The sequence below is a fragment of the Chiloscyllium plagiosum genome, unplaced genomic scaffold, assembly GCF_037043375.1.
Source record: "Chiloscyllium plagiosum isolate Xiang-an unplaced genomic scaffold, Cpla_swu_hap1 HiC_scaffold_3, whole genome shotgun sequence".
Classification (NCBI taxonomy): Eukaryota; Metazoa; Chordata; class Chondrichthyes; order Orectolobiformes; family Hemiscylliidae; genus Chiloscyllium; species Chiloscyllium plagiosum.
The window spans coordinates 75,360,568-75,378,621 of NW_028270141.1; the positions used below are offsets into that span (position 1 = coordinate 75,360,568).

General features: G+C 41.8%; 1 protein-coding gene across 4 annotated transcripts in view; it reads right to left on the bottom strand.

Annotated features, from left to right (window-relative positions):
• Positions 1–18,054, bottom strand: part of nkain2 (sodium/potassium transporting ATPase interacting 2) — a 532,063-nt gene that overhangs the window by 51,097 nt on the left and 462,912 nt on the right. For all 4 annotated transcript variants that reach the window (XR_006310461.2, XR_015751839.1, XM_087976059.1 and 1 more), the window contains one exon: positions 2,512–2,572. Coding sequence is in view for 2 of the 4 variants with exons in the window: in XM_087976059.1 (XP_087832185.1) it covers positions 2,512–2,572 (61 nt within the window). In the remaining 2 variants the exon portion in view is untranslated. The remainder of the gene's footprint in view (positions 1–2,511; positions 2,573–18,054) is intronic.

Sequence of the window (18,054 nt, forward strand, 5' to 3'; positions counted from 1 at the left end):
TTTAAGGGGTACTATTCTCTCCTTTACTCTTTTGCCTTTAATACGCTTGTACAAATTCTTTTGATTCTCTTTAACCCTATTTGCCAAAACTATCTCTTGTCCCCTTTTTGTCCTCCTGATTTTCCTCTTAGGTATTCTCCTACTGCCCTTATACTCTTTTAGGGATTCACTCAATTGCAGCTGTCTATACCTGATATATGTCTCCTTTCTCTTGACCAGACCAGACACAAACTGAATGGTCCCTTTATATGTTGTCTACTGATTTCACAACCTATCATTAGCACATTGTCAACAGCCTGTCAAACCTGATTGATTGACAGTTCCAAGTGGTTATACAGTCATCAACTCATACAGCACAGAACAGGATCTTTGGCCCATCAGGTCTGTGCCAAGCTATCTACATTAATCCCACTTTCCAGCACTTGGCCCATAACCTGGGATGCTATTACATTTCAAGTATGCTTCCACATAATTTATTAAGGCATGTGAGGCTATGAATACAAATAATCGTTTTCATGAAGGATTAAACAGTTGAAGGAATTTAAATGTAGTGAGTAGGCTTTTATCAATAAAAGCATTTTGTTTTAAAAATAATCGCAGAACATCAATTTACATAATCTCAGCATGAGTTTTCAGATTTGGTCATGGTGGAAACTAGGCAAGTTGGCATGGAGGGAGAAAGACAAAGGGTTATGAATGGGGAGAATGGGTTTGCATTAGTTGGCACTAAGTTGTTATTAGGGTTACAAAAGGCTTTTGAGGTGAGTGCAATGACATAGGTTGACATGGAGAGAATAAGAAGCCATGGAGTTTGGATAGAAAGGAATTATTTGTTATGGAGGGTGTGAGTGTCTATGGGAATGTATGGGAGCGTGAGGTGACATTGGTTAGCATGGATAGGGCTTGGGGAATTGTTCAAAGGATTGAGAAGGTTGATAGTTAAAAAGCAGTTTTTTTGTATTATTATCTTCTCCACAAGACACAAAGCATTAATGCCAGTCTTTCATACACAGCCTGCCTTGCTACTCAACAGCCTCTGCACAGTTTCCAGAGGCAACAGTCCAGATTATGACACTTGGAAAGAAAATGTGATCATCTGGGTCCTTTCTCCTAAGTTCAATTCTGCAATTCTGCAGCAAATTTGAAAGAATATTTTAAAGCTGATCAGTGGTATCCACCTCACGTCCAGGACATTGCTCCAATATCACAAGAAATTTAGATTTCTTACATGTTTAGCAAAAGTTGGGATTGTTAATGGATATTATTATGTCCACCTCCATAATTTCACTAAACTTCATCTGAGTCTTAACTCATCTGATCCTGAAACCCTCATTCATGTCTTTGTTTTGTACATTTGGCTAATCTAGTGTATTCTTGACTGACCTCCCACATACTACCTTTCCAAAACTCTGCTGTTCATGTTCAATTCACACTAAGTCCTACTTACCCATCACCCTTTTGTTCGTTGACATTAGTATCTAATCAAGAAACATTTTGAATTTAAGATTCTCATCCTTATTTTCAAATTCCTCCATGACCTTAACCCTTCTCTTTATAATTTCCTCCAGCCATGCAACCTTCTGAAATATTTGTGTTCTTTTAATTCTGGTTTTTTGAACATTCTTAGATACACCACAATTTCAGTTGTTCAGATTCCAATCTCTGGATTTCCCTCCTAACACCTCTGCACCCCACTTCTCTCCTTTAAAACACACTTTAAAACCTACTTCTTTGAGCACAATTTTGATCATTGGACCTTATAACTTCTTATGTACCTTTGCATCATATTTTGTTTTATTCATGTCATGCTTTATTTTATGATGTTGCTTGAAGAGCCTTGAGACATTAAAAGCATTATACTAACATCAATTGTGTTGTCACTGTTACTGAGTTGCACATTCTATTTGCACATCACTTTATTGATCATTCTACCAAAACATGAAAAATGATTCTGACTCCAAAAAATAATTATCAAAATACATTTGTTCACATAAATTGTATAAAATTATACTTTGAAGCAATGTCAGAAAGTGTCAGAAATTAGTTATGGCAGTTTTTAATAGACTGCTATGTGTCAAGTTCAACATAAAATACTTGAGATTAGTGTATCATTGCATTCTTGCAAAAAGTCCAATATTTGAGCATTTTTATTAGAAATGTTTGGGTTTAAATTCAGATTGTTAGAAATATTATTTTATTGTTTTGTTAGTACATGTTTGACTGCAGAAACATATTTCAACTAACTAAAAGTATGAACATTTCTACGTATAGTAAAAGCTAGCTGCGGGACAACTTAAAATATTTCAGCTCAACTGTTGCAATACTACTTAATTTGATCAGGCTATAAATGAACAATTAACATTCTAGTACTATTTATGCTGGGATAAATAACTTGAAATTTGCCCTCATCTCTTAACTCAGTGCAAATTATACTGGAATTTTCATAAATAGCATAAATGCACAAAGGTAGACTTGTTTATTTTCTTCATCTTTACTATCTTGAGTACTTACAGCTGTCTTCTTCTTCAGCAACAATTTTGATCACGTAACAGGCATAAACAAATCCAAGAAGCTAGAAAAGAAACAATAAATTCAGAACCAACAAAAGTGATAGCTAAATCAAAATGAAGAAAATAATTAAGTAGTTACAAAATAGAAGCCAGAGGATCTAAAGTTCAAATCTTCATCTCAGGCAGTGATTTCCTTGCCCACTTGCAAAAATAGTTACCTTAGTTATTCAGCATATTGCCCCAATTAAAGGCTTTGTTTAATTAGAAACCAAAAGAGAAAATGCTGGAAAATCTCAACAGGTCTGGCGGCATCTGTAAGGAGAGAAAAGAGCTGACATTTCGAGTCTAACTGACCCTTTGTTTCAGATTCCAGCATCCACAGTAATTTGCTTTTATCCTTTGTTTAATTAGAATTTGGCAAAAAAATCTTTTCTTTAATAATATATTCAACAGGAGTAAAAATAACACCAGAACTGCATATATGCAAATTATACACAAGCCTCTTTGCTTATCGCACTTGTAACATCAACAGAGGCACGAGCAAACTCAGATTCCTCCCTCAGAAGGTGCATTTTGTTTCAGTAAGAGCTCACTATAGTACTACTTGCACCATACTCAAGAAACTTTAAACTCATCATATGAGGATTCACAAATGAGAAGCTACATTCTACAATTGTCCAATGGTGCATAGTTTCCAAAAGCTATCCAGACTGATGTGTTCGCTTTGTTCCACACCCTCCATTTATTTGTTGCTGTCCCTGAATAGATCATATGCAAGATAATATGCCCAGCGAAAGTTAATACAGTTCATCATTGGTGGATTACTCATTGATATCTTATAATACAGAAATCAATCCTCATTTAAAGATCTTCTGTACCTAGGAGTGGCCAAAAATATACCACAAAACATGGCAGTTCAGTCCTTTATATGTTCATTTCAATGCACCAACTTCTCTTTCATAATGTGGATCTGAAGGTTTTAAATAGACTGTTTCCTCATTGGGTGATAAATCTAAAATGAGTAAATTGCAATCTGATTGTATCAGTCTTTTAAGATATGTGCAAATAAAATCTTCCTAAGCATTTTCCAAGGCTCCACTATACACACCTAAGGAGCTGACTATCACTAGAAGCACAGACATCTCTGCAGTGTGTTCACCTTACTTATAAGTTATTTTTCATTAAACAGAAGCCACGATAATAGACTCTGAATTAATCAAAACATTGTAAGCATCAGCAAATAACAAATCAAAATTGGAAGTGACATAAATCATCAAAATGTTCAGACATCATTTATTAGTCTAAATTTTCCCATATGGATGCTTTGTAGACTTAAATGTTCTGAAATAAGTTTAAGACAGTTTTAAATCAAAGTGCATTTAAATGTAAATTTACAAGGTCAGTTTATCAATACTGCTTCAGGTGCAGATATGGATCTGAGGAGAGAACATTCTATTAGTAAAAACATAAGAATATGCACGTGACAAGTAGACAGGAGTATTAGAGTAGCATGACAAAAATTCTAAAACTTATGGAAAGACTCAAAAAGCATGTAAATTAATTAAAAGTTTTTATAAAGGTGAAAGAAAGAAAGAGGTGATAGAAAAAGTTGGCAAAAAGAGAACCAAGGCACAATTTTGTAGAGAAATGATTGCGTAGCCTTCTGCTTCATCACTACCAAAGACGAGCTCAGATTCTTTCACCTAAAGGAACAGATGGTTCTGCTGAGGATGTGGCACTGACTGACAACAGCATACGAGATGTTGACAGGTGAGATGTTTACCTGTTACATTGATTGGTGCTCCATTCTATATATACGAGAGTATGGGTTAGGAAATTATTAGGAAATGGTTTTGCTGAAATTCAGCTAAATAGATGCAGAGTAAGATTTTTATATATTTTTCAATTATATATATCCAATTTTTAAACACAGATATTGTTTAGCTTTTCAGCCATTTTCTTTTGTATCTCCCAGTAGCAAATAGTGTCAGAATGACCTTTCAGAGAGGCAGGGGGAATAAAAAAGCTGGTGGGTTAGCACAAGTAATGAGAGATGAAATGAGGACATTTGTGAGAGATGATCTAGGCTCAGACGATGTAGCGTCCATTTAAGCAGAAGTGAAAAACAACAAGGGAAAGGGCCATTTGGTAGAAAACAGCAAGTCAGGATAAGGCCTTCTTTTTCAGGTTGGCAACCCATGAGCAGTGGGGTTCCACGGCAATCAGTGCAGGGACCATAACTATACACAATATATATTAATGACTTAGGAAAAGGAAGTGAATTTACTGTAACCAAATTTGCAGACAACACAGAAATAGGTGGAAAGGCAGTTTGTGAGAGGGATGCGAAACAGTTTGCAGGGAGGAATTGATAGATTAAGTAAGTTGGCAAAATGAAGTATGATGTGAAGTTCTTCATTTTGGAAGGGTGAACAAAATATTTATTTGTGCTATAACACAAAGGGACTTGGGGTACTTGTGAATGAAGCACAGAAAGCTAATACACAGGTGCAGCAGGTAATCAGAAAGGGTAATTAAATATTGGCCCTTATTTCAAGGGTGTTGGAGTACAAGTGTAGGGAAGTCTTACTGTAACTTTACAAGGTGCTGGTGAGACCACATCTGAAGTACTGTGAACAGTTCAGGGAATGTTCACTCGGATGATTCCCAATATGGAGGGGGAATGTTTTATGAGCAAAGGATAAACAAGTTGAGACTGTATTAACTGGAACTTAGGGGAATGAGATGTGATCTCATTGAAACACATAGGAGTTTTAGGGGGCTTGATAGGGTAATGCTGAGAGGGTGTTCCCCCTTACAGGAGAGTCTAGAACCAGAGGCTGTAGTCCTTGAATAAAGGAGCACCAATTCAAGACTGAGATAAGGAGGAATTTCTTTGCTGAGTGAGTCTTTGGAACTCCTTGCCACAAAAAGCTGTGGGAAGACCCCTTGTGTATATTGAAGATGAGATAAATAGATTCTTGATCAGTAGGTGAATCAAGGGTTATGGGTAAAATGCAGAAAAATGGATGTGACGAATGTTTGATTAGCCATGATCCAATTGAGTGGTGGAGAAGGCTCAAGGGGCTGAACCGCCTACTCCTATTCCTATTTCTTATGGTCTTATGGTCGAATGAGTTTTCTCACATGAATATTTCTTCATTCATGCTTTTTGGAGGAATAACAGTAGAACAAATAGAGGGATTACAAGCTGACCAGAATATGCCAAATGGATTCAGTGCACCAGAATCTACAGGCAAACCTGAATGAACCTTTATCAGAGAAGCAGTATCTCCAGAGACTCCAGTTTTGAAGGAATATTGTGACTGTGATTGGCTACCAAGCACATTTTCCTTCTTAGCCTCATATTTATGGAAAATTTCTAGCCATCATGGAGGGAAACACCAATATAAACAGATTATCTATTCATAGATGTCTAAGATAATCACATGTGAATCAGTTAATTGCTTTTCCCCAAAGACAACTGTCAGCAGCACGGGAAAACCTTTCCATTTTTAGGTGGTAGAATTCCCAAAAGTTCATAATGTGAAAGAATCCTTCATTAGAGGGGGAGTGATCAAAAGGATTCTGAGACCAGGGTCCAGAATCTAAATAAAGGAAACTTCAATGGTATTTAGACCCTAGCTATTCACTAATATAAAAAGTGATTTAGATGAAGGAACTAAATGTAATATCTCCAATTTACAGATGACTGAAAACAGGATGAGCTGGTGAGCACTGAGAGAGATACCTTGGACAAGTTGAGTGAGTGTGCAAATACAAGGCACGATGAAGTATAAAGTGGCTAAATGTCCCCTTGGTAGCAAAAGCAGAAAGGCAATTATTATTTGAATGGTGATGGTTAGGGAAAGGGAAGGTGCAAAGACATCTTCATGTCCTTGTACATTAGCTTCAAAGCAGGCAATGAAGAAGGCAAATGGTCTTCATAGCAAGATGATTTGAGTATAGGTGTAGGGGTGTCTTGCTGCAATTATACAGGGCTTTCATGAGGCCAGTTCTGATGAATCATGTGCAGTTTAGGTCTCCTTAACTGAGGAAGGATGTTTGGCTATGGAGGAAGTACAACAAAAATGTACAAAACTGATTCCTGGAATGGCAGGATTGATGTATGAAGACAGACTGGATTATTAGGACAATATTTACTGAAGTTTAGAAGAATGAAGGGCATCTCATAGAAACCTATTAAATGCTAACATGTCCAGATAAGGTAACTGTGCAACGATGTTCCTAATGGCTCCTGATGGAGGGTAACAGTGCTAATGGACCACGCAGGGATGTTGTGATGAAGCATAAGTCGATGAAGGCTTGGAGATGCGAATAGTGAACTGGTACTGCCAGGTAACCATTCAGACTTTCACACAAGTGCCGAGGTTGTTTAATTTTTGGAGCAGAAGAATTGTAACTTATGTAGAAATGAGGTGGGTTGGGCTCTTAACCAGCTAGAAATGCATAAAAATAAGGTCACTGCTCATTAGTGAGGTTCTGAACTCATCATTTAAGTCTTCTGGAGAATTAGCAGTGTCTTTCTTGACAAGGTTCTGAGTTTTTTTTGGCTGTATTTTCCCAGCTTTCTCACCATTGTTCACTCCACTCAAAGATGCAGAAAATTCCGCCCATATATCTGACTCCTGACACAAATCAACCTCCAACCCACCTTCTTCTAGTTTTAAGTGGAACAAACAGCTAATGTTAAGCCCAGGATGCATGTTGACAATTTAAATATAATATAAACAAAAAATATAATGAAACTGGCAGTCTCACACTGTTTCATAATTTAAATTTAACTTTGGCTAGTTGTGTATCTAAAGTATTTGGAATTTTGTCAGGTAAAGAACATTAATTTGTTTAGTGATTCATGGACTGTTGGCATCACTGCCTGAACCAGCACTTATTGCCTATCTCTAAATGTTCTGGGAGAGATAGTAGTGAGTTGCCTTCTTAACCCATTGCTGTTTTTTGGATTAAGAGATAGCTGGAGTGCTGTGTGATGTGAGGTGTGTGATTTATATACATTATTTTAATTTGTTTAATGTTTGGATTCTAAACTAGTGGTGAGTGGGTTTGGGTCTATTGTGTCTGAAGAATTTAATAATTAACTTACCAGTCCTTCTGAATCCATGATTTTTAAACCAGTTTGTGTCAGCAGGTGACAGGATGTCCTCCTCGAGTGATCATGTGAGATTGTTCATATTTTGACAGTTTTCTTACTTCCTTTTGCCTCTAGCTACCTTCCAAAGAATACCCTTCCTTGGCTTTCAATTCCCACCCATCATTGTTCAGCCTCGAATTTGTGCCCGCCTCTTCTTTGTGGCCCAAGTCTGTCCTGGTGCTGAACATACAACCCTATATTTTCATCATCTCCAAATCCTGTTACTTCTACCTCTTTAATATCTTCTACCTTCTCCACAACGTCAGTTCATCTGCTTGTGAAATCTTCATCTATATTATTTCTAGATTTGACTATCCTACGGATACTGGATTTAGGATCTGGCTAGCCTATATCCTCCAATCCCAATAAACTTCAGTTCATTCGTAAATCTGTTGCAATTACCCTAGCCTGTATCAAGTACTATTTAACCATCAATTCTGTTAAAGCTTATCTACAGTGGAACCTGTCAAGTAAATCCCCAAATTAAAACAGAAAGTAATCTTGTATTCAAATCTCTTCATGGCTTTGTTCTATCTTTGTCTTTACTCACATATTCAGATGGGATGCATGCACCCTCAATAATTTCTCCTTTGAATCCTCTCACTTCCTCCAGACCAAAGGGGTAGCCATGGGCACCCTCATGGGTCCCAGCTATGCTTGTCTCTTTGTCGGTACATGGAGCAGTCCACCTTCCGCAGCTACACCGGCACTATTCCCCACCTTTTCCTCTGCTACATTGATGACTCAATTGGCGCCACTCATGCTCCCAAATGGAACAGTTGAACAGTTCATCAATTTCACCAACACGTTCCACCCCAACTTTAAGTTCCCCTGGACCATCTCAGACACCTCCCTCCCCTTCCTGGGTCTCTCGATCTCCATCAACGGTGACTGACTCAACACGGACATCTTCTACAAACCCACCAACTCCCACAGCTACCTGGACAACACCTCCCTACACCCTACTTCCTGTAAAAACACTATCCCTTACTCCCAACTCCTCTGCATCCACTGTATCTGCTCCCAGGAGGACCAGTTCCACCACAGAACACACCAGATGGCCTCCTTCTTCAACGATTGCAATTTCCCCTCACACATGGTTGATGATCCCCTCCAGGGCATCTCATCCACTTACTGCACCTCTGCCCTCAAACCCTACCCCTCCAACCACAACAAAGACAGAACACCCCTGGTCCTCGCCTTCCACCCCACCAACGTCCAGATACATTGTATCATTCTCCGCCATTTCCATCACTTACAAATGGACCCCACCACCAGAGATATATTTCCCTCCCCACCCCCATCTGCATTCCATAAAGACCATTCCCTCTGCAACTTTCTTGTCAGGACCATGCCCTCCACCAACTCACCCTCCCCTCCCAACACCTTCCCTGGCCACCACAAGAATTGCAAAACTTGCGCCCACACCTTCCCCCATCACCTCCGTCCAAGGCCCCAAAGGAGCCTTCCGCATCCGTCATAGGTTTACCTGCAGCTCCACACATGTCATTTACTGTATCGGACACATTGGAGAGACAGGACACCTATTTGTAGAATGCTTCAGAGAACATCTCCAGAACACACACACAAAACAACCCCACTGCCCTTTGGCCGAACATGTTACCTCCCTCTCCCACTCCACCAAGCACATGCAGGTCCTGGCCTCCTCCATCGCCACTCCCTAACCACCAGGTGCCTGGAGGAAGAATGCCTCACCTTCCACCTTGGAATCCTCCAACCACAGGGGATTAATATGGACTTCACCAGTTTCCTCATTTCTCTTCGCTCCACCTTCTCCCAGATGCGATCTTCTAACTCGGCACTGCCCTCATGACCTGTCCTACCTGTCCATCTTCCTTTTCACCTATTCGTTCCACCCTCCTCTCCGACCTCTCACCATTGCCACCACCTCCATCTACCTATCGCATTCTCAGCTACCTTCCTCCCAGCCCCACCCTCCTCCCATTTATCTTGGAACACAAGCCTTATTCCTGATGAAGGGCTTATGCCCGAAATGTCGATACCCCTGCTCCTTGGATGCTGCCTGATCTGCTGTGCTTTTCCAGCACCACACTCTCGACTCTGCATGTTTTTGTTGGCATTCTGTTTGATATAGAATTCATCAAATCTGTTTCATGGTTTGTATACCGGCTGGGACCAATAAGCAACAAAGTAAGCTATGAGATAACAGCATTCTAAACATACTATTGCAACTAATACTTTTCTATTATTTTTAACTTATTTTCTCTCCTAAGGTGTTCTATCTGCTAAAAGCATTCACTGACCTAAATGGATTAATTTGTTATAATATACAAGTATCCAAATGAAGGTTTACAAGACTTCATCATTAAAAGCCCAGCCTGAAAATACGGTATGTGCTGTCAAATCAGATATAATTGCTGTACCTCAGCTTTGTCAAAGGACAATAGAAAATCAATTTTCATCACTAAGAAACTGCAGGAGGTGATGTGATATATGTGACACTTGGTAATGTCAAATGACATTTCATTTCCAAGGTTCTTGATTGGTGTTAGAAACCATTACTTGTTCTAATCAAAATAAATTACGCTATGCATTTCCTGGATGAGTGCATTTTGGAGCACAAACTGAAGAAATATAAACACATAGCTCATTTTAAGTGGATAAAAAAGATAAAAGAGTCACATAAATTTTAGAATACCACATGAGAGTAGCAGATTTAGTGAAGCACATTTAACAAAAAGTATTTTCCAGCTGCAGAAATAAAAGAGCCATCTATTCCTCATACAGTATAATTCATTGGCCTGACAGAATTGTGCACTGTTTTACTTTTAAGATCAAAACATTAATGACAAAGCACAAAATAAATAAAATCTACAGCATTGTATTTGTTCTCTAAGTGTTTGTATGAGAAAATACAATGTTGTTTTCACTTTTAAAATGCGATTAATTGACAGAATCCCAAGAATTATTAATTTCCTTTGTCATTCTATAACTGGAGAACAAAGAAGAAGTATAAGCTGAAACACTCTTTAGTTGACATTTTCTTTTTCCAAGTTAATTGTCCGAATCAAAATTAAATAATTAAAATACTTCAAGTCTAGAAAAAACTTATATAAGTTGTTGGATATGTTTTTGTATTGTTATGTTATTTAGGTAATACAAATTTTTGAGACAAATGATTGTAATTAACAATTTCTCTTAAAATAAAACTAATGGAATTAATTTGTCATACAGCTGCCATCTTTCAGTTAAAAATTTATCTCTTTGAAAGAGAATTAATTCCATTGATGGCTGCTTATTAATAGCTCAAATTGCCATGCTGTAATGGCTCAGATTGCAAACAGCTATGTTTTACATTATAACATGATGAACTCATATAAAAAAGAACATTTTTTGATTGTTTGAAGCATTTAAAGAAACATGAGGCTGCAACAGGAATTCTCATGGCATGATTAGTTCGAATTTTTTCTGCTGTCTTCAGCCCAAAGTATTATCACTCTACAAGTACTGGGAGGGCAAGCTGAAAATACTCCTGTCAAGTCAACAGGGAATCTGGATCCATTGTGAATGATAGGCCCTAGACGTCAGATGTAGGGACTGTGGGGTACATTTATCTTGTGCCAAGTTAAATGGGTTACAGTTAGAATGCAAACCTCAAGGTTCCTATTCACTATAAGTGGTGCGCAGACCAATGATAACCCCATTTCTGAGTGGCTGCAAGCCTCAAGAAAGGAGTTAAATTATTTGTAGAACAATGGAAGAGCTGGAGCAAGCAACAGAAATGACATGACAAACAGGCACCTTGTACCATGTTCTCAGATAGCATACAAGAGACTTTGACAGTGGAAGTGTTCAGAAAGTGAGAGGTTCACTTCAGTGTGGGGAGTACGTAGTACTTGAAAGTAATTATGTGAAGGAAGCTGGAAGAGATGGAAATATATGGACAATATTTGGTTGGGAAGAGTTAACCATGTACCTTCTTAGAACTCAAAAGTCAAAAGTCAAAGTTGGTTGTAGACTACTTAATGTGTCCAAAATGTCATAAGACTGTTTAGAGAAATTATGCAAAGCTTTTAGCAGAGAAAAGAGATAATTTTCTTACTTTCATTGCCAGACAAACTAAATTGGAAGAGGCATGTGCTAAAGGGGGTCCAGCCTTTGGACTGGTGTTGCTATTTTTCCAGTATATTTGGGGCGTCAAGGCCTCCTCCCACACTGCAGGGATTCAGTGATCTCAATGGGCAGCACGGTGGCTCAGAGGTTAGCACTGCTGCCCCACAGCGCCAGGGACCCGGGTTCAATTCCAGCCTCGGGCGACTGTTTGTGTGAGCTTGCACATTCTCCCCGGGTCTGCATGAGTTTCCTCTGGGTGCTCTGGTTTCCTCCCACAGTCCAAAGATATGCAGGTCAGGTGAATTGGCCATGCTAATTTGCCCATAGTGTTAGGTTCGCTAGTCAGGGGGTTCTGGGTGGGTTGCTCTTCAGAGGGACGGTGTGGACTTGTTGGGCCAAAGGGCCTGTTTCCATACTGTAGGGAATCTAATCTAATCTAATTAAAGAAAAGCATCCAAGCTGGATTAAGCAGAATACCTTAATGCAGGGCCAGCTGCAAAACATCTTTCTCTCTCTGTTGAAATGTTTTGCTAACTGATGCCCACTTGACCTTACATCTGGTTTCAAAGTATCATTAGTCTATAGCTGACAGTATTTCAATTATACCATCAGGAAATTGACCAGATTGTGAGATGTGTTCTCACTTTATCCTTTGAATTTTGACCCTTGGTACACTGTGGTGCTTTTCCTTTTAGTTTCTTTGATGAATACATATCAGTTCTGCAGAGCTATATCGTTTTGTTTTCATGTGAATGTGTTTGTTTGGGATTAAGGTATAATTTAGTTGTTAACTAGTTTTACACTTATTGTAAGAACAAGTTTACTTCTAATAAAAGGGTTAATTCATTTCTTTTATTTGAGATAGTAATACAAAGAAAAACAAATTGACCACTTTGATGATTAAATAAAAAGTTGTACTCTAATATGGCTCAGGGAGTAGGTCGTTACCAGCTCACTTCTATTGCAGTTGTAACTTGAGTCTCTCGAGAAACACAGAATTAGCATTACTGTCATATGTACTCAGATGAGTACAGTGAAAACTAAAAAGTATACAAGTCACCACTTACAGCATCATCTTAAGTACGAAGTTACCTAGGTACAAATTCTTAAATACAAACAGGGGGAAAAAATTAGAAAATAAAGAAATAATAAGTCCAGCAATACATTAGAAAAACATAGAAATAAGAGTTCAGAAAAAAAGACCTTCCAAGCCAGACCTCATGAAGCTTCACCTCAAGGCCGGGAGTGTGAGTCCAGGCTGAGGCTGGGAGTGAGTCCATGCTGAGGCTGGGAGTTGAGATTTGTGCTGAGGCTGGGTCTGTGGATCTGTGCTGACCCTGGGAGTGAGAGTTCATTTGAGTCTGGGAGTCGAGTCCGTGCTGAGGCCTGGAGTGTGAGTCCGTGCTGAGGCTGGGAGAGTGAGTCCGTGCTGAGGCCGGGAGTGTGAGTCCGTGCTGATGCCGGGAGAGTGAGTCCGTGCTGAGGCTGGGAGTGTGGGTCTGTGCTGAGGGCGGGAGAGTGAGTCCGTGCTGAGGGCGGGAGAGTGAGTCCGTGCTGAGGGCAGGAGTGTGGGTCCGTGCTGAGGCCGGGAGTGTGGGTCCGTGCTGACGCCGGGAGAGTGAGTCCGTGCTGAGGCTGGGACTGTGGGTCTGTGCTGAGGGCGGGACTGTGGGTCCGTGCTGAGGCCGGGAGTGCGGGTTCCTGTGAGTCCGGGAGTGTGGCTCCGTGCTGAGGCCGGGAGTGTGGGTCCGTGCTGAGGCCGGGATGTGGGTGTGTGCTGAGGCCGGGAGAGTGAGTCTGTGCTGAAGCCGGGAGTGTGAGTTCCTGCTGAGGCCAGGAGTGTGAGTTCCTGCTGAGTCTGGGAGTGTGGCTCCTTGCTGAGGCTGGGAGTGTGAGTCCATGCTGAGGCCGGGAGAGTGAATCCGTGCTGAGGCCAGGTGTGTGTCCGTGCTGAGGCCGGGAGTGTGGGTCCGTGCTGAGGCCGGGAGTGTGGCTCCGTGCTGAGGCCGGGAGTGTGGCTCCGTGCTGAGGCCGGGAGTGTGGCTCCGTGCTGAGGCCGGGAGTGTGGCTCCGTGCTGAGGCCGGGAGTGTGGCTCCGTGCTGAGGCCGGGAGTGTGGCTCCGTGCTGAGGTTGGGAGAGTGGGTCTGTGCTGAGGCCGGGAGTGTGGGTCCGTGCTGAGGCCGGGAGTGTGGGTCCTTGCTGAGGCCGGGAGTGTGAGTCCATGCTGAGGCCAGGAGTGTGTGTCTGTGCTGAGGCCGGGAGTGCGGCTCTGTGCTGAGGGCAGGAGTGTGGGTATGTGCTGAGGCCGGGAGTGTGAGTTCCTGCTGAGTCCGGGAGTGTGGCTCCTGCTGAGGCCAGGAGTTTGAGTCCGTGCTGAGGCCGGGAGAGTGAGCCCGTGCTGAGGCCAGGTGTGTGGGTCCGTCTGAGGCCGGGAGTGTGGGTCCGTGCTGAGGCTGGGAGTATGGGTCTGTGCTGAGGTTGGGAGAGTGGGTCCGTGCTGAGGCCGGGAGCGTGAGTCCGTGCTGAGGCCGGGAGCGTGGGTCCGTGCTGAAGCCGGGAGCGTGGGTCCGTGCTGAGGCCGGGAGCGTGGGTCCGTGCTGAGGCCGGGAGCGCGGGTCCGTGCTGAGGCCGGGAGTGCGGGTCCTTGCTGAGGCCTGGAGTGTGGCTCCGTGCTGAGGCCGGGAGTGTGGCTCCGTGCTGAGGCCGGGAGTGTGGCTCCGTGCTGAGGCCGCGAGTGCGGGTCCTTGCTGAGGCCTGGAGTGTGGCTCCGTGCTGAGGCCGGGAGTGTGGCTCCGTGCTGAGGCTGGGAGTGTGTGTCCGTGCTGAGGTTGGGAGAGTGGGTCTGTGCTGAGGCCGGGAGTGCGGGTCCGTCTGAGGCCGGGAGTGTGGGTCCGTGCTGAGGCCAGGAGTGTGTGTCATGCTGAGGCCGGGAGTGTGGCTCCGTGCTGCGGCCGGGAGTGTGGCTCCGTGCTGCGGCCGGGAGTGTGGCTCCGTGCTGCGGCCGGGAGTGTGGCTCCGTGCTGCGGCCGGAAGGGTGGGTCCGTGCTGCGGCCGGAAGGGTGGGTCCGTGCTGTGGTCGGGAGAGTGAGTCTGTGCTGAGGCCGGGAGTGAGTGTCCATGCTGAGGCTGGGAGTGTGGGTCGGTGCTGAGGCTGTGAGTGTGGGTCCGTGCTGAGGCTGGGAGTGTGGGTCTGTGTTGAGGTTGGGAGTGTGGGACCATGCTGAGGCTGGGTGTGTGCGTCTGGGCTGGCTTTCACCCCGGAGATTGCTGCTGCTACCTGAAACATGAAGTAAAACGAAAAAGAAACAAAGAAAAAGAGAAGAGAGAAAAATGAAATGAAACAGACTGAGTGGATTCAGTGCTAACAATTTAGCTCCAATAAGGATTTCGATGCAAGACCAAAATAAGTTTAATGACCTCACTCAGATGATCAAGGTCAGTGATTGAATCTTAGGATGTTTATCCTTGTCGTTTCACACACTGCTCAATTTATAGACCTTGCATCATTCACCCATGAACAATCTACATGAGTCACAACTGAAATCTCACATTTCACCCTGAACCCACTCACGGATAGAAGCTGTCTACTCACGTCTCACAGCTTTCACATACTTTGACAAACTCAACCACAGCTGGTACATCACCCAAATATATTGCATCATATTTATTGACAGATGCAGGACAGGTAACCCATAATAGATGGCAGTACAGCAAACAGTTGATACAACTTCATGTCCTCATAACTATTGAGAAGACCATGCTGAGAATAATTGGAGTACTGTAACAAAGACCATGACAGACAGCACTGTTGAGCGTATTGTGGATGACAGTATGATTCTGCATTACTACCTTCTCAATCCCACACCACCCTCATCTTGCAATAGGTTATAATATACAAGTTGTAGATAATCTAACTGTGCAACTTCCATCCCCCCGACAACCCTCCCAACCGCCCCAGCCAACTCCCAGTTACCATCTCTCCCGACCTTTTTTCACTCTAATCGTGTATCCAGGTGTTTATGCTTTGAGATACTAAACACATATTTCCTGGCCAGTCAGTAGTATGGGAGACTGGTGGCTGAGAAGGAGAACAAACTGGGAGAAAAAGAACTATCATTTGATTTCACACTCGCAGACACAGCACTAACTTCAGAGTGTAGCATGGAGTTGTGATCAGCATATTGTAATTCACTGGGCATAAGGGGCTATAGCCTGTCAGTGTAAAAGATTTGTGTAGATGCTCATTTCACAGACAATGTGACAACATATGAATTCTGCTTTAGAATAATCAGATGAGGAATTTAATTTAGTGGCATTTGGAAAAAGACATGCTGACATTAGCAGAGAAATGCTTGGGCACAAACAGGTATACAATAGAGTCAGCTGTCACTGTCAAAGGACATAGAAGATTTTGGTTTTGACTTGATGCAGGGCCTTTACGTAGCAAGATGTTTTGAGTGTGGTCACACAGCAACCGAGTGGTAGATGTAGCATCCTGAGCAGGACTACTATTTGAGAAAAGCCATTTTTGCACTCCCACAGTTAAATGAAAAGGCAGTGAAATGCCCTCTCCAGGCCTCTGTCACCATTGTTATAGAAATGGACAATGAACTAAAAAATGTTTACTATGTCATCTCTTGCAGTCTGAAAGGGCCCACTTGTGAAAAGTTTCAGGCCTGTAGATATAGTTACTAAAGGTAATATAGAGCTACTATATTCCTTGATGAATCACAGCTGCTGCTAGCTTAGAATAGAGAACCTGGAAGATTCTAGGTGTGTTTGGCTTCTTATAAAGAGTACTATGCCCTCTCTACGACCTCCCTCTGTAAAAAGTTTGCCACCTTTGTTCCTCTGTTTTATATCCCTCTGATACTTCAAACCACAAACACACATAATGGGATCAACTGATGTACATGAGACTTGCAGTAGCAACCTCATCAACATCCAACATCCAGGTGTTTTTAAAAAAATATCTCCTTCAAAAGTGCTAAAAGGTAATAAATGTTGCCAAGGCTTTTCCCATTCATCAGAACAAATGCAGCAATTTACACTGAATGAGAACAGGGTGCTGACCGATTGGACAGTTGACTCTGACGAGCTGAGGAGTTGTTACATAGAAAGCAACAGGGAGCCTTTGACTCCCCCAGCTCATTGATCTTTTAATAAAGCTACAGGACTCCAATGCATTTGTTTCAGAGATATAACCCATTAAAACAACCCTGAAGGATAACCAGTATCCTGATCAAAACACTGTTTGAGGATAGACCAACTTTCATGACTTTCAAAACTGAAAATTGAAATTCCACCTCAAATTCACCTGGAAAGACAAAGTATCTAAATAAAATTGATGAATAGATTAAAGAAGGCTGCTACTATGCAGTAGCTATGAGAGTGGTACCCTCCAGTAACAAGATGCTGGTGTCAGTACAAAAGGATGTTTTGTCCACTGCACAATTGAGCAATAATGCAAATGAATTGAACTGTTGGTGCAATGCCAGGTATGTAGGTTGGATATACTAGCGATTGTCTGATCTAATCAAATAGTGTTTTCCTTCAGTTGTTTCGAAGAGGGAGCATATAAACTGTTCTCATCCAGCTCACACTCGCAAAATCTAAAAAAAAGTCTATTGTTAGATATGATTCTACAATTGTTTAGCACATGTAGAATTATAGATTTAGAGTATTATACAGTATAGGAATAGACCTTTGGTTCAAAATACTTCATACGTGAAGCCCTATTCCCTGCAAACAATCTTTGAATTACCAGGAAGCTTGAGGAGTCTATGGTTCTGCAGCATTTTCTCCTGGTCAGTGGCTGCCCAATCAGAGTTGATCTCGAATACTTACGGAAGTGGCCCTAGAAATGACAGATGTATTAGCGATTATATTTCAAGATTTTATAGACTCTTGAACAGTTTGTATAGATTGGAGGGTAGCTAATGAAATTAAGCTATGTAGTACAGGGAGTGAAAACAAGGAATTATAGACTGGTTAGCATGACATTGGTAATAGGGAAAATGCCCGAGTCTATTTTAAAATATTTAATAGCAGAACATTTTTAAAACAGTGACAGAATTGGACAGAGACAGCATGGATTTGTGAAAAGGAAATCATGTTTGACAAATCTACTGGAATTCTTTTAATGATGTAACTATTGAAGTTAGAATAGCTTCATAGAATCCCTACAAGGTGGAAACAGGCTCTTTGGCCCAGCACGTCCACAATGACCCTCCAAAGAGTAACCCACACAGACCCATTCCCCTACATTTACCCCTGAC